At 45.7% G+C, this 16,308-nt stretch overlaps 2 protein-coding genes across 21 annotated transcripts in view; both read right to left on the bottom strand.

Moving 5' to 3' along the window:
* Nucleotides 1–7,353, bottom strand: part of CSDE1 (cold shock domain containing E1) — a 48,174-nt gene extending 40,821 nt beyond the window's left edge. For 6 of the 14 annotated variants that reach the window (XM_065591383.1, XM_065591386.1, XM_065591392.1 and 3 more), the window contains exons 1-2: nt 3,701–3,820; nt 913–1,303 (exon numbers count right to left, since the gene is read on the bottom strand). The gene's annotated coding sequence lies outside the window, so the exon portion shown is untranslated. Of the gene's footprint in view, nt 1–912; nt 1,304–3,700; nt 3,821–6,925 lie in introns of those variants that run through there. The other 8 variants (XM_005294931.5, XM_065591390.1, XM_065591385.1 and 5 more) reach the window with 5 other exon arrangements.
* Nucleotides 7,354–9,080: 1,727 nt separating this feature from the next.
* Nucleotides 9,081–15,231, bottom strand: SIKE1 (suppressor of IKBKE 1). 7 transcript variants are annotated; one of them, XM_024108280.3, is made up of 6 exons: nt 14,539–15,231; nt 13,407–13,573; nt 13,214–13,319; nt 12,323–12,465; nt 11,794–11,907; nt 9,081–11,127 (listed from the first exon to the last, which is right to left on the bottom strand). In XM_024108280.3, exons 2-6 carry the CDS (start codon nt 13,563–13,565, stop codon nt 11,026–11,028), a joined length of 624 nt encoding a protein of 207 aa, XP_023964048.1. In that variant the 5' UTR covers nt 13,566–13,573; nt 14,539–15,231; the 3' UTR covers nt 9,081–11,025. The 7 variants fall into 7 exon arrangements, with proteins under 7 accessions (XP_023964048.1, XP_042708569.1, XP_005294990.1 ...); XM_042852635.2 differs by having other exon boundaries at nt 9,081–11,147; nt 14,539–15,173; XM_005294933.5 differs by having other exon boundaries at nt 14,375–14,609.
* Nucleotides 15,232–16,308: the final 1,077 nt, after the last annotated feature.

Below are 16,308 nucleotides of genomic sequence, written 5' to 3'. Positions count from 1 at the left end.
TGCATTATATCATTTGAGCTAGTTTGGGTTTAATGTTAAGACTATTTCTAGAACAGTGAAAAAAAATTACTGATTGGCCATTAGATGATAAATTCAGTCCAATAGGAGATGCAGTGCCCAAGGTTGGCACTAAGGTATGCAGTAGGGGGAGAAAACAGCAAGGAAAATTCAACAAGTTCTTTCCAAGTGCTTGACATATTTCTACGCCTATTTCAACTTAATTTTATAATGCTGAATAAAACAAAATCAAATAAGAACCTTGTCAATTTACATGTGCCACTTATCCAGAGTCCCATCACAAAAGGTGCTCGAGGCAACTTCCAAAGAAGAGGCCAGATCAAAAAAAAAAAGTTGGAATTGCTGTACTAGTCTACAGAAGCTTGGATCGTTTTTTGCAATGCAGAAGCCAGATGCTTTTTGCTAGACTGGACCCATGGGTACTCTCCAACTCAGGAGTCCACTACCAAAAGAAGTCATCTTGTACGTCTAACCTGCCAGTTTACAGAAGTGGGGACTATCAACTGCAGCAATATCAGTATTTGAGGATAAATAGGAATTTTATTAAAAAAAAGATACCCATCTAAAGCATTAGAGTAAACTGATTTCAAGAGAAACCTGGAGAAAATTGTAGAAGCTTTGAGAAATGATTGCATGCATTTACAAGATTGCTTTCCATTACTGGCCAAGTGACCACAAGCTACAAGTGACAATTCTTAAAGAGACTCCATAAATAATTTTAAATGGAAGCAATCGGGTTCTGTTAATTCTACCCTCATACATTTGAGACCAATAAACACTAGTCTAGGCAATAGTGAACATTTGTTAACAAGTTTTGTGTTATATTCCAAATAATTGAAGGATTTAGTTCAGAACCATTTATAACTGTTTAATAGAGATAGTACATGCACCAACCTCGCAGTGATATTCAAATATTGCACTTTCAGTAGTATTCGCTGATTCTTCTGTTTCAGCACACGTTTCAAAGTACGAAGACTGCTATTATTAAAAAAAGACAGCGAGAGGAAAATGATCTATGAAGCTAATAAAGAATATAACTGCTGCTGCACTGGGGAGTTTCAGTGCAGCACTGGAGAAAACAAAGACTACTAGCAGCGTTGGGACGTGCTCTTTTGAAGCTGTTGAGTAGGCACAAACTTCTTGTTTCAGATCAAGTGTTGTGTCTTCAGTATAGGTTTACTCTTCTTTGGTCTTGTTTTGTTGTTACAATGTGGCGTTTTCCTTTCCTGATCTGAACTTGAAGCAGCAGTTTCAGGTGGTAAATTCTGTTCTGTTACACTTCATACTGGAAAAGAAAAAAAACAAAACAATACACACTAAGTATAATTGGAATAAACATATTATAAACCATAAATTCCTACCACCAAGGACTTTGCCACTACCTTAATGCTGCAGGTTTGTCCCATGTTGGACAAGATTATCTGCTTTTATAGATACACTCTAGTTTTCCCATTTTTGGTCTTAGATTCCCAAGAGGATCCACCTCCAAACAGGGACAGAACAGAAACATTTCCAACTCATGACAGCCTCTGCAGATGCAGTAATGCTTTCCAAGAAAGCTCCAAATTTTATTACATATAAAAACACTGCAACAGTAACCTTGCTTTGATCGATACCAAGTGAATGAAAGGGGTAGTTTATGTAAATTTGAACCTTTTCTCCTAAACTGTTTATATGATCCATTTGACAGCACTTTATGTCTAGTCAGTTACACCGTTTAATCAACAAGCCTCCCCTGCTGTTGGTATGGGTCTTTGATACAACCAGAAACTTAAAAAAAACCAATATGGTCAGGGAGATATACGTGCAGGTCTAGTACCTAGAACTACTTTGACTTTGTATAAAACAAAATTGCTTTGCAAAGGAGGGTGTCCCTTGAATCTGTCATTGCTGTAAGTGAACAGCCTGCATATTCTGACACAACATAGACAAGTTGTACCATCATTTGTCATTTTATGACATTTCAAAACCTCATTATGCAACACCTAGAGCCAATGAACGGCATAATTGTACTATTAGACTATTCCACTCTGTAGTAATGACTGGGCATTACAATCCTTTCTGAAAACGTACTGTTTCAATTTCCACAAGCAGAGGGCTTGAAACAGAAACTGACATCTAATACACTGGACTACTAGGTGAAAGAAACCATTGAGGGCATAAGTGTACTGGCTTGTGTGCAGGATAGAAGTGTGTTCCCTGGGTAGGAAAACAGTGAAGTTACATATCACGCAACTGGTTGAAACACTACTCATTGAGTAGTTATCAATGGCTCACTGTCAAACTGGGAGGGCATATGTAGTGGCATCCCACAGGGGCCAGTCCTGGGTCTAGTATTTAATATTTTCATTAACAATCTGGATAAGGGAATGGAGAGCATGCTTATAAAATTTCCAGACAACACCAAGCTGGGAGAAGTTGCAAGCATTGTGGAAGACAGGATTAGAATTCCAAAGGACCTTGTCAAATTGGAGAATAGGACGGAATTCAACAAGATGAAATTCAATAAAGCAGTGAAGTAATTTGCACTTAGGAAGCAAAAACCAATGGTACAACAAAATGAGGAATAACTGGGTTGGTGGTAATACTGCTAGAAAGTATTGGGAGGGGGTTAAAGTGGATCACAAATTAAATGTGAGTCAGTTGATGCAGCTGCAAAAAAGGCTAATATTCTGGGGTATATTAACACAAGAGTTGTAAGTAAGACAAGAAAATTATCCCACTCTGCTCAGCACTGGTGAGGCCTCAGGTGGAGTACTATGTCCAGTTCTGGGTATCACACATTAGGAAAGGTGTAGAAAAATTAGAAAGAGCCCAGCAGACAGCAACAAAAATGATCAAAGATTTAGAAAACCTGACCTATGAGGAAAGAAAAAAATCAGGCTTGAGAAAAGAGAATTGAGGGGCTACCTGATAACAGTCTGCAAATATGTTAAGGGCTGTTAGAAAGAGGAGTGTCATCAATTGTTCTCTATGTCCACTGAAGGCAGGACAAGAAATAAAGGGTCTGATCTGCAGCAAGGGAGATTTAGGTTAGATATTAGGAGGTTCTGGAATCCCCATCAGAGGTTTTTAAGAACAGGTTGGACAAACATCTGTCAGGAAATGTCTAGGTTTACTTGGTCATGCCTCAGTGCAGGGGGCTAGACAGGATGACTTTGAGGTGCCTTCCAACACTATATTTCTATGATATTCCCCACATCATCCAGAGGCTGAGGACAGCAACTCAGCCTGAGTGCCTTCTTTGAAGCATCATTCCCCCTTTCTCCCAGCAGGACTTGAGAAACCATCATCCACTGTGAAGTATAATAATGACTGAGTCCACACAGATTTCAGATTATGGAGGAGGAATCTTAAAATACCGTACCAAGAGGGAAATTTTGATCAGAAACTTGTAAGACAACCCATAACTGTTAACACAACTATGCTACTATGGAGATACAAGAGGGTTTCAGGTACTGCAGAAGCACAAGGCCTCTATGCAAATAGCTCTGATTTAGTGGATCCCTGAAAATTTTATTTCAGGGATCCACTGAAAACCTCTTAAAAACCTCTGATGGGGATTCCAGAACCTCCTAGTATCTAAATAAATCCACAGAGCCAGAGCCAGATCCACAAGGATAGACTCACTGTTTTGTGGCTAGAGGCCCCCCAAAGCACTAAAGCACACACACACACACACCTTAGCACTCAAAATGAAGGTTTTTTTCAGATATACACAGTCCTAGTTTATCTCAGTAATTTTCCACATAATTAAAACACACCAGCAGTACAAGTTTGCATCTCTCTGCATGATCCAGCCTGGAAAAAAAAAAGACTTGATTTTTGATGTTTCTTGAAAGTTTAAGCTTATGGCCATATCCTTAATGCTCCGTCAGGAACAGGGAATTTGAATTAACATTTTGGTGAAACATGGGTGGGTCTCTCTCAGCTCTGCATTTCATCCAGCTTGTCATAAAAAGCTGAGAATGTGCACCAAATTTTGAAGTTATTTACAAATGTTTCCAAGCATTAGGTTTTTAAAATTTCTCCCCTCACTACACCCACACAACACCTGCAACAAATCAAGCTATTTGAGAGATGCAGAAGAGAGTAAATTGAGAAGCTTTACCAAAATCAAGTGACAGTATCCACTTGCCCATAATGTACAGAGACCATGTTGTCTTAAGGAGGGCCAATTGGTACTATATGACATCATCAGTGAAAATGGGGCTTCATGTCTCAGTATGAAGATTTTATACTGACTTGCTACAGAAGACAACGGGGAAACTTAAGGGACACAATAAGAATGGAGAGAACCTATTGAGATTTGGGGGTGGGGGGAGATGCCTTGCAAACAAGCCAGGATCCCCTTATTAAAATATTTTGAATCCAAATTGCCTAGCACACTATTGGTACTGTTAAATTAATGCTACATTAAACACTTTTTAGCCCTGCAGGAACATGACTTAGTTCTTTCATGAAGCAATTCAAAACATTTCTTATCCTAATTACATGTCTGCCTAGGGCTAATTTAATTAGATATGGAGAAAGTTTTAGCATATACTTCCATTTCATAATTTTGGTTTGATGTAGAGATGAGTTTACCATTCTTACAGTATTGAAAAAGGTTTAGTCAAGATTCTAAGTTCTGTCTGACTCACCAAAATCTGAATTTGTGTCTGCCTCAAATTCTTTACTTTTCAACTCAGCTGCTATAAATACTCCTCCCAGCCATAAACACAGAGCAGCTGCCCAGCCCTCGTCACACTGGTCTCTGCATTTGTATATTTACAGCAGAGAGGATTAACTCAGAGACAAAGCTAAAGCTATGCATGTTTTGCAGTTTAAGGTCTTTCAAGTTTTAATTAATTTAAATAAGAGGGTTATTAAGTACTCTGCACATGCATGTTTTCAGTTCACCAGAATCAAAAAAATTGCCAGGCTGCAGCCACAGCCATTTTCTGTTACATCCCAGTTTTGAAACAATGGGTATTCTCATGTAGTTTCACACAAGGCAACAGATGGGGTTAACACACCATTTGTTTAACTCAAATGTGTTTATTTAGAATATATCTTAAGAGAACAATGCTGCCATGTTTAATGGAAATTGGATGTTACATTTTTAGCTAGCAAGCCACAGCTCTGAAGACATAATATTAATAATTATTTTATAGTAAGGTTTCTTTTGGAGATCTTTCAAATATTTCATTGTTTAAGCACCTATCAGCTAAAGGTAACAGTAAGAACTCCAGAAAGCTCCATAGGATATCCACAAACCTGGGCCAATGAAGTAGCAATTGTCAGATGCCATTACTCTGAAGCTGAGATTGTTTAAAAGCATTTGAGAGAGAAGGGGGGTAGAGAGAATCAAGACAGAGGTTGAAGTGACAAATTTGTTAGTGGGCCATGCAAGTGAACAGATGTATTTAAAAACAATTCAAACTGAAACAAGGGTAAATATTAAAGCAAAGTTAGTTTTTTCCTTTAAACTGGTTTAGAGCTAGCCGGTGTATCTTGCAGAATGACGTTATTACACCAGACAAAGAACAGAATCTGATGCATCATTCTCATTAGCAGGGCCCCCACACCAGGGCCTGCAGCAAATCAAGTGGCCTATGCAGACATTTACAGTGTACTGTATATTAGGAGAAACTATTTCACTAGGAGGATGGTGAAGCACTGGAATGAGTTACATATAGAGGTGGTGGAACCTCCTTCCTTAGAGGTTTTTAAGACCAGCCTTGACAAAGCCCTGGCTGGGATGATTTAGTTGGGGATTGGTCCTGCTTTGAGCAGGGGATGGGACTAGATGACCTCCCGAGGTCTCTTCCAACCCTGATATTCTATGATTCTATGATCCAGGCGCATGTTAGGTTGGAGGGAGCAGCAGCCTCCCCATCCAGGCCTCCAAACTGGCTACAACACATGCTACTTTGCAGCAAGATGGTGGCGGCTGTGAAAGACTGAGGAGAAAAAAAACCCAGGGACGCCCTGGCTTGGGGTGGTGCCGAACTCCTCAGTCCCGGACGTGAGGAGCAGAGAAGTAGCGCAGTCCTGCCGGGGGCTTAGCGGAAGCGGGTGAGGGACTGGAGACCCAGAGCGTGACAAAGCATCGGCCCGGGCGGGCGCCCCTCCCCGCAGACCTGCTCAGGCAGGCCGTAGCCCCATGGGTCCGCCGGCCATGACGGCTCCCCGACGAGCCAGCAAGGGCCAGGCCTGCGACCCTCGCCGCATACAAAGGGGGGGGGGGGGGGGAGAGAAAGGAAAATGGCGGCTGCTCCCCCACACACAAAGGAAGAGAGGCCTGCGTTCCCTCCCGGGCGGGGCTGACTGCGCGCTGCATGCCGGGACCTGTAGTTCTCCCCGGCTCCAGACACGCAGCGGCCCACACTCCATTCCCCAGAGCCCTCGGCGGGCCCCTCATACAGCACCTTGGAACCTATCGTCCTCCCCGCACCCAGGCCCCACTAATCCAGCACCGCCCAGGCCTCCATCCCCCAGCAGCCCTGGCAGGCTGCCCTGCTCAGTGGCACTCGGGAATTGTAGTCCTGAACCTGCCCAGGCCCGCGGCCCCACGCAGCTCGAACTACACCCCCAGCAGTCCCCGCGGCAGGCCGCCGCCCACTGCACGCTGGGACTTGTAGTGTTCTCGCTGCTCAGGCCCCATCATCGGCCCACAACCCCCGGGACCCCAGCAGCTCCCGCGCCGGCCGCGGCCTCTCGCGCCGGGCCCCATCGGCCTATCCGCGCCTCACCACAGAAAGGGCGGGGGAGGGGCTCTGCCCGCTCGGGACCGTTGGGCGGAGAGGGCGATGGAGACGCGGGCTCTCAGGCCGCCTCAGCCCCTCCCGCCACCCCTCAGAGCTCACGGGGCCCGCCTAGGCGGGTGCGGGCGCTCCAGGGCCGCGCCTCAGGCCGCACTTACCCCAACAGCTCAGCGCCCCCGCTCCAGCGCCGCCATGAGCAGCACGGCACAGCACGTAGGAATAAATCCCGGGCTCTCGCGAGAGACCCGTGGGGAGGGGCCGGCAACGGAGGAAGAGACGCGCGTGCGCGCGGGGAACCCGACTCACGGAATGAGGGGAATGCGCAAGCGCATAAAGCCCCCTCGCTGGGGACAATGCGCATGCGCACATTTCTCCCCCCATCCCCGGGGCAGGGGGCGATGTACGCTTGTGCGGGAAGCGAAGCCAACGGGCGAGGTGTTAGGGCCCTAAGCCCGTGACAGCAACTGGTGGTCGCGCGTGCGCAGCCCCGCGTGCCCAGGTCCTTGCTAGGGGGCGCCCCGCGGGGGGGCGCGAGGGACCCCAAGGCCAGCCTGCATGGCGAGAAGCGGCAGCGCCCCCTAGTGGCGGCGCGGGATTCGGGCACGGCAAAATAACCCGGCTTTCCACGTGCAGGGCGTGTCTCGGCGGAGTGCCAGCCACGCTGCCGGCATGGGCACGCCGGTCCTGCTGCGGCGGGACCGCAAGACCGCCCGTCCGCATCCCGCACCAAGCGCCTGCTCCGCTCGGCCCCTTCAGAATCAGCAACAATCCCCCAGCCTCACAACAGCCCCCTGGCTCTCTGCACGCATGGGCAGGCAGGGCTGGTGTGTTTTACACCAGCTCAAGACTCGCGCCAACAGGCTTAAACGAGACAGTGCTTAAAACAGCATTCGCTCTAGATTATGGCTTCCAACTGTGCTCACAGCAATGAAGTTAATCGGTCTAGCTAACTGTAGGAAATCTTTGTGAAGTTTTGCTTTTCTAGAAAAGAGGCAGCTCCAATTGTGTAACATCTATAGTTGACAGCATTCAGTTCTAAGCATTTGAAAATTATTTACAATAACTTACAAAGCCACAGAGTGCTCTGCTATCCAGGATGAAAGTACTATTTCAAAATAGCCTTTCAGTGTCAGTCATGAGACCTTAAATTGCTGATCTTGCCCTACGCAATAGATCTATTCCTGGCAATGTCCATACTGTGTTACAGACAGCTGTTCTACTTTTTTGGATTGTTAACAGGGACACGAGAAGCAGCACAACAAGTAAACTGCAGGATTCCTTTGCTCACATAAAAGCCTGAAATAACTCCAAGAAATGAAGCATCAGAAAAAAAACAAAGATACTGATGCTGGATGGATTTGTCCTGTTACTCTGTTAAGGGTCAGAAATGTTCAGACCTGAAAGCGAAAACAAAAACACTCAACAAAATTATTAGGAATAGAAATAAAGATTTGATAGCTGTTCCCTATAGGTTTTTTCAATTGGGCCCTACTTTGTCTAAAGAGACATTTCAAAGTTTTGGGAGAAGGGATTGTATCCTTTCTCTCCGTGGATTAAAGTGCTAAGCAGAAAGCAACAGGAAGAACAAAGTGGTCTTTCAGATGTGGATAGCCCGTTTAATCTTGTGTTGATAGGGAGGGGGAGCAGGGCTTTTCCATTGTTGGCCCCCGTTACACAACTTCCACCATCAATATCCATAAGAGCACTTCACTCTTACAGTAAAGCTACAGTAGGGGAGTATATGGTTTCCTACAATATAAACATATGTAATTTTACCAATTCACAGCCCTGGTATTACAGTAAAACGCATCATGTGCTAGAGGTTATGTGGACATATAGGAATACAGTCCTGTACCCCAGAGAGCTTGCAACGTAAAAGCATTCAGAGAATGTTCCTCAGTCAAATCTGACAGACAGCTGGAATTTCTCAGGAGACATTGCTGCAGATACAATATGTCACCCTCTCATAGAAATCAAAGGCCACATTAATGGAACTGTATCAGGTGGTAGCCGTGTTAGTATGTATCTACAAAAACAACAAGGAGGCCAGTGGCATCTGAAGAAGTGGGTTTTTTACCCGCGAAAGCTTATGCCCAAATAAATCTGTTAGACTTTAAGGTGCCACCAGACTCCTTGTATTAGTGGAACTAACTCCTTTTTTCCCTTTTCTTATGCAAACTGGATGTTTGTGCACAGAGCACTCATTTTTGTTTTGCCTCTGTTATAACTTCTAAATAATTAGTCAAAGTAATTGCATTGCATGGGGTTACAAGTGTTAGTAGATAGCCATCTATATAAAGCACAGTCACATGGTAATACTTCAAGAGATTTATTTCAAGAAAAATAAAAAGCCAATATACATACTTGATAAACCTGAGCTGTAAAGAAAACTGTTTCAAGTCAGCTGACCGCTTAGAGCAGGCAAATGAGAAAGAATTATCGTAGCACACCACAGTAACACTAATTTATTCATAGTATCTCCTCCCTTAGAATATTTACAGTATAAATCAGAATCAAACAAACTGAGCACATATCTGCTCATTACAGGAACTCATTTGACACGGAAAGTGGCACTGATGGCATATTTAAAGGCATAAAGCTACAACTGGTGCTAAGGAAGTTTCTACTAAACTTGAACCAGTTCTACTAATTAGTCTATGTTTGTATAGCACAGAGTAGCAGCAGTTTTCCTGTCAATTCCACGTTCTGTACTCAGGATCCCAGTTCCTAGTGGTTGCAGTATGGTCATACAGGATGTAGAAAGGTGCCAAATTATTGCTCAGCACTTCCATTGGGGAAGATCAATTGTGGAAAGTGAAGCAACAAGGAGGTATTTTGCTCTTGGACTGAAGTTCAGGTGCTGTGATGAAAGGTTGGATTTTCAACAGTTAGGCACCTAACTGACTGACTTCAATGGGAGTTAAGCCCCCTTATGCTCTTCTGGAAATCCCTCCAACAGCAATAAGTCACACTCACTACATTTAGGGTCTCAGATTCTACAGTGAACATTTATGTTTAGAAAAGTGGACTAGCAGAAGTACTCATTAAAACAGCACCCTCTTGACTCCTCTTCCTAGTAAGGATTTCAGCGATGACTGTCTGAGAAGGCGACTGCTGCTCAGCTTCCAATTCCTTAAACTCCACATCTTAATCAAGCTGTGGTACGACCCCGTGTCGTGTCATGAGGTGGAATGCATTTACGCCAATCTCACAGCACACGTTGCCATAAAAGCAAGAGCCATGATAAATAATTACTCTGTTTGCTGTCTGGTCTCAAAGCACTGAGTTCTTCAGAAAAATAGCGTACTAGGTTATTTCATTTATTCTTCAACTGAGATGGAAGAAAGGAGAAGAGAATTTTTCTCCCATTATTTTCCTTTCCAGAAAGCCCTTGTCTCTACCCAACTCACACTTGCCAAAGATGTCCTGGGGTGAGGGAAGGAAGTCTCTTCCACTCAAAAACATAAGGCCTATATCCGTGTCCAACAGAACCCTCACTCACAGAAGAGGATGAAGTAATAAGTACACTCGTGTTGGAACTGAGAGGTTTAGTATTAATTCATGAAAAGAAATCTTTTGAATTCTTGCTAACAGGGATGGAAAGCCTGCATTTAAAAATTGATTGTTTCTGGATTAAGACTGATGCTTTTAAACATTACCTAGTTTTCTGGGCTTTGGGTGTGTTCACTCCTTCCAACACAAGAGCTAGAAAACATGCTCAACTACAGCTCTGCCATTCTCTCGGTCTGTTTACAATAAAAAGCAGAGAGTCTGTATCTAAGTGACATTGTTAACCCAGCCAAATGCTGTTTGGAGAGTTATTTAAAGCAAAATTAAATGTGTGATGTTTAATATTTACAAGACAACTTCTCCAATAAATGCTTTCACTCATATCTATTAGATAAAAAGAATCATAACTTGTAAAATGCTCTGTAACCACCGATGAAGTGAGAATGCTAAAGTGGATTTGAATTGCTGCCTACAGAGTTAGATGTCTCCCATTGGGGCTGATCCAGAAACATTCTTCATGAGAGGAAACAAACAATTGCAAGGAGTATAGCTGCATAAATGCCTCATTGTTAAGCTGTTGAATACTGTTAATACTGAGCAGCAATGCAAACCATTGCCATCAGAGGGTGACATCAGACAGGGATACCAGGAAACACATGAAGTAATAAAACATAACTAAGATAAAACATTTTCCTGTACAGTGGTTGGTTTCCATAGAGTTTGAAAAGTCAAGAGTTTGGAGAGAGAGTTATTTTGTGGCTTGAGATGCAATGTCAGGCAGCTCCTCTCGCCTCACCTCGATAGTTTCTTTGCTGATGGATAACAGCTCCCGCAGCTCTTTATTTTCAAGCTGCAAAATCGACATTTTGGCTAAAACAGAAATGAACTAATTCATAATTAAATGACAGTACTAAATAGCTCTAAAATACTGAAATTGTGCAGTGGGGAACATCTCTGCACTGGCAGAGTGGGGAACTACATTCTCTTAATTCTACACATACAGACACACCCCCACACACCACAGAAGAACCTTGGGTGAATGGAGAGGCATAGGGGCTGTGCTCTTTATTCCACTTTTAAATGTTTTATTTTGGTGCCCAATACACAAAAATAGTGAGCACAGATGGGGTATCCCTCTGTCTCTTACTTTCTGCTCTTCATGAATAGAAGAAGCATTTCAGAACAGGATTAGTGCATACTATACAAAACAGCAGCCTCTATGAAGTAAAATCCTAGTTGCTGACTGCTACAGAAATATTAAATATAGAAAGACATGTCTTTCTAAAGTTGTTTGCTATTTGGTCAGTTTTTTCTAACATTTACTTACTGTATGCAAAATTTAAAGAGATTGTTAGGATTTCCCTTTAAAAAGCCAGCCTGGGTCATATCCCTGTATGAAGCAGAAAGGATTTCTCCGAATCAGTCAATATCCCAAAACCTAGATTTACCCTTAGTGAGTACAAGTAGGCAACAGGTCCATCCCACAACCAACTTCAAAGCCACACCAAGGTCTTACCTCCAACTGGGCTAGTTTTTCCTGAATTTTACAGAATTGATCATCATCCATCTGAACAGCTTTTCTCATCGCTTCCCCCATCTCACAGATTCTGTCTACGTGATTCTCAATTTCCTGCAAATACATTGAAGCAGGACAATACTATGCTCAGTTCACAGTGACACTGTTTTACATCTTCCAAATACTTTTCCAATAGCTACAAGAAGGACAAATAGTCCTACTTGTCCCTTCTTGAATGAAGTTTAGGATGTATTTTATTAGTTCCTTTTTAAAAATGTAGATTTTATTAAGTTGAAGTTGGCATGGAACTCTGGGTTATTGTTGCAGTGTTTATAGGAAGGAATGGAAGGTGCAGGAGGTTCCATGGCTTATGGAATCAGGAAGGATATTTCAGAGCAGAGTTGTTTGTGGGAAAGGATACATAAAGGTAAACAATAGTGGCAGAGCACAGGGTTTTTAAAGTACAAACTTTATTCCCAACACTTGCCAGAAACAGGTAAAATAATGATTACCGCCCTCCCCAATTTACCGAAGAGTGAGCCTCATGCACTTTTAGGACTGGCTCAGCATCCACATCTTTTCTTCCCATTATTAAATGTAACATCTGCTTCCTGTACTTGCTCATGATAAGTTCCAAAGCATCTTGATGTTCCTCCAAGGAGATCCACAACTCTACAACATACAATACAAGCATCATGAAACAACAATCTTGAAGGGCACCTTCCTCACTACAGTTATATGAGGTTACCTTCCATTATACACACAGACTTAATAAAGGCAAGTTCCTAGCAGGTGTGTAAAATCTCCCACACTTCCTGTTCAATTAAGTTACTTCAAAAAGAACATACTGTAAAGTTTTCAAGCAACCCAATTTCCCTCCACCTAGAATTGCACATTTGATTACAAACTAGAGAGAAATAAACCAATACATTACACTATGATGGAAAAGTTACTGGCCTCAGGACCCTGACGTGTTATTTATGCAGCAAACATTTTATTCAATATAATAGGCTCCAGAGAAGAAATAGCCTTTTCATAGAAGATGGATGCCTTTATTTTCATTGTTCCTCAAGTCATTACAGGTGTTTCCAAAATGCATGTTTCTAAGCTCCCACCTTTAGCACACTTTCTTAACAATAGAACCCCATCAAGAAACTCCACTGAAGGGATTCTTTCTTCTGAGACCGTAGTGACAGGGTTATACCACTTAAGAATTACAAGAAGCTATTGGGTAAAATGTAAAGTCATATTTGTTGGTGATGCCTTACCTTTGCACATACAGTTAAGCACAAGATGCTAGGTATTTTAGTGCATCTGCATTCCCTTTCACGTTATGCTGCTTATAGGTATATAATTTACTATTCTAAAGGCTCTAGGCATTCAAGTGTGAAGAGCACTCATGTAGCTCTAGACTACTAACCTCTGTTTTCCTGTTGCAAGTCTCTGATCTGTGTGTTTTCTTGTGATAGCAAGATGTGAGGTTTGTATTTAGATATGTCCTTCAGATCAGTTGCATCTTCTTGGTACTTGTAAAACAAAGGGACGCTTTTACCAAGGATAATATACATTTGTATAACTCTTTTGGATAGAAGAATGGTGTCTCCCGCACTAACCTTTTCTGATAGTGACGTTCCAATCTCCTTCATGGCTGCCACCCGATTATGGAGGACAGTAGACTGATCAATGAGAGACTCTGCTGCATTATCATGGTCTTTCAGCCTTTCAAGCAAGGTCTTGGCATCTGTTAAGATCTTCTCTATTGTGCAGGTCATAGTGAGCACTGAGAACAAACAGCAGTAGTAGGCACCTGCTTCCCATGTGGGAAACGTGCCCTCCTGTGCCAGGTGAATTAACAGGAGATTGGCCTCTAGCGGGACCTGTTTGGGGAGGCCGGGGAATGCCGAGGACACTATGATGGGGGTGTCTGTCCCCGGCCCGCTGTGTAGGGCTTGCCCCTGCAGTACAGCTGGGGAACTGCCCTAGCGCTGCTGCTAGCCCCTGGGTTGCCAACTTTGGTTGGATGAATTCCTAGAGTTTTCATCGCATGATATTATCTTTAATTAAAGATTAATCTTTTAATTCCTGGAGACTCCAGGACAATCCTAGAGGGTTGGCAACCTACCCCCCCACTCCAACTATGCCCACTGCAGCCACCCCCCAACCCCAGCACAGCCACACCCACCTGCTCCCCACGCGCAACCACACACCCCCAGCCCAGCCACCCCCAGCCCCAGCTCTGCCACCCCCCAGCCCCAGCGCTGCCACCCCCCAGCACAGCCTCCCCCAGCCCCAGCTCTGCCACCCCCCAGCACAGCCACCCCCAGCCCCAGCTCTGCCACCCCCCAGCGCTGCCTCCCCCAGTCCCAGCGCTGCCACCCTCCAGCACAGCCACCCCCATCCCCAGCGCTGCCACCCCCCAGCACAGCCTCCCCCAGCCCCAGCGCTGCCACCCCCCAGCACAGCCTCCCCCAGCCCCAGCGCTGCCACCCCCCAGCACAGCCACCCCCAGCCCCAGCGCTGTCACCCCCCAGCACAGCCTCCCCCAGCCCGGCCACACGCACTCGCAACGCAGCGCGCTTACCCCAGGCCGAGCAGGGCGAGATCCGGTCCCCGCCGGAGGGCGCTGAGGGGACAGGGAGGGGTTCGGGCAGATGCCCGAGGCCGCGGCGATGGACGCTGCTTAGGCCCCTCCCACAGACGTGGGGCGGGGCGGGGGCAAAGGAAGCCCGGCGCGCGGACACTCACCTCCTCAGCCGCCGCTTCCGCGCCCCCACCCGGTTCCGGGAGAAGGCGCATGCGTGGTATCTCCCTAGGACGGGTCTTGGCACCCTCGCGGGCTACGGGCATCTACGCATGCGCAGTACCCGCCCTGGCTTGAGCGCACTAGTGCCTGGGCAGATCTCTCCCCAGTCCTCGCTCAGGGTCCCCCCGGAGTCACTGGTGCAGCGGCCCCCGACCTCTGCCTCCGACCCCACCCTGTGACCCTGGCCCTACCCCCAGCCTGGCGCTGCCTCACAGCCACGCTGGCCTGGGGCTCGGCCCCCACCCGTCAGTCCCAGGGCCGGGCGATTTGAGCGTGTGCAGAGTCGTCCAGCCAAGCCAGGGCATCTTCAGTGGCGTGACGCAGACCTAGTCAGCGGGCAGTTATCGACAATGTGCAGCGGCCTCTCTCTTGCGCCGCAGCTGCACGAAGGGCTGTCACGACGGCCCAGCGATACTGGTTGGCTGCACAGAGATCTTGCCCGGTCCGGAACCTGTTCACCAGGGACCATTGGCGACAGGGCAGTTCAAACCCAGGCGGGCAGATTGTGGGGTCGGCGATGAGGGACTGGTTGGGGATTATAACCGATCCATTCCTCTCGCCAGAGTGTTTCCGCCCTAACATCCTGGCGTGGCGGATGAGACCATAATGGGCGATGTGACGCCAAACGTGCATCTGGTGGTTTAAAAAGGTCATTGTGCAGTGGCAGGCTTGAGTTGGCATGTACTTTCTCCAGTAACTAGCCAGTGGCAACCTCTCATCTGATATGAGGAGGAGCAATATTGCTCAGAACTGGGAGCCATAGGGATGGAGTTGGACGCAGGGTGCTGGAGATGATACACATGGCGGCACGTAACTGCGTATCCACCAGTTTGGTGTGTGACAATCAACTCCAAACTGGTGCGCAGTACTCCACCACCAAATACAAGGTGGCAAGAGCTGATGTCCGCAAAGTTGGAGCACGAGCACCCCATGACGAACCTGCCAGTTTGCTAAGAAGATTGTTGCGCATCTTAACTTTAACTGCTGTCTTCTTCAGGTGGGCATGGTAACTCAATGTGTGGTCTAAGGTCACACCTAGATAGATGGGTTCTACTTCATTCTTCACCTTCTGACCAGGCGCTGAGCCCAGGCCGCTAGGAGCCGGCAGCTGCTGCTGCAGCAGCACGTCGTAGGTGGCTCGTTGTTACAGGCCAAAGCGAGCAACACAAACGAGTTGTCGTCGAACTGCTGAGCGTGCCAGCGATCGCTAAGGCCAGGTGTCTGGCAGGGCATGCCCAGGAGGCAGTCCTGCAATCTCCGGCTTTGCGGGGGTCGCTAGCTGGGTCAGTGTGCAGACAGACGAAACATTTTCCTGTGGTTTTGTTTTATTTCCTTCATTCAGCTTCCTTGCACATAGCATTTTCCAGGTATGATACGGCTGTTAACCAGATGCTGTGCCTTGATGGCCCATGAGATTTTGATAGTTCTTCTGGATGGGCCGGGGACCATTCCTGTGCCTGGGTTTGCAAGTTCAGAACAAACATTTTCAAAGTTATAAAGCAAAACGTACATATTTTCTTATTGCATGGAATACCGACATTACAAGTGAGATTAATGCATGCAGAAGCTTACAAGCGTTTCACAGAGTCTAAACACTAAATACATTCTTATCAGACTAACAGCTATTTTGAGGAAAACTAACATACAGATGAACTGGTCTGAACTCCAGCTATGAGTTTGTCAGTTCTTAACGAATGCCTGTAGCCTGGGCA

This window comes from Chrysemys picta, chromosome 4, assembly GCF_011386835.1.
Source record: "Chrysemys picta bellii isolate R12L10 chromosome 4, ASM1138683v2, whole genome shotgun sequence".
Taxonomy (NCBI): Eukaryota; Metazoa; Chordata; order Testudines; family Emydidae; genus Chrysemys; species Chrysemys picta.
Note: the sequence above shows the minus strand (reverse complement) of the source record. Positions and strands in the feature narration are given on the sequence as shown.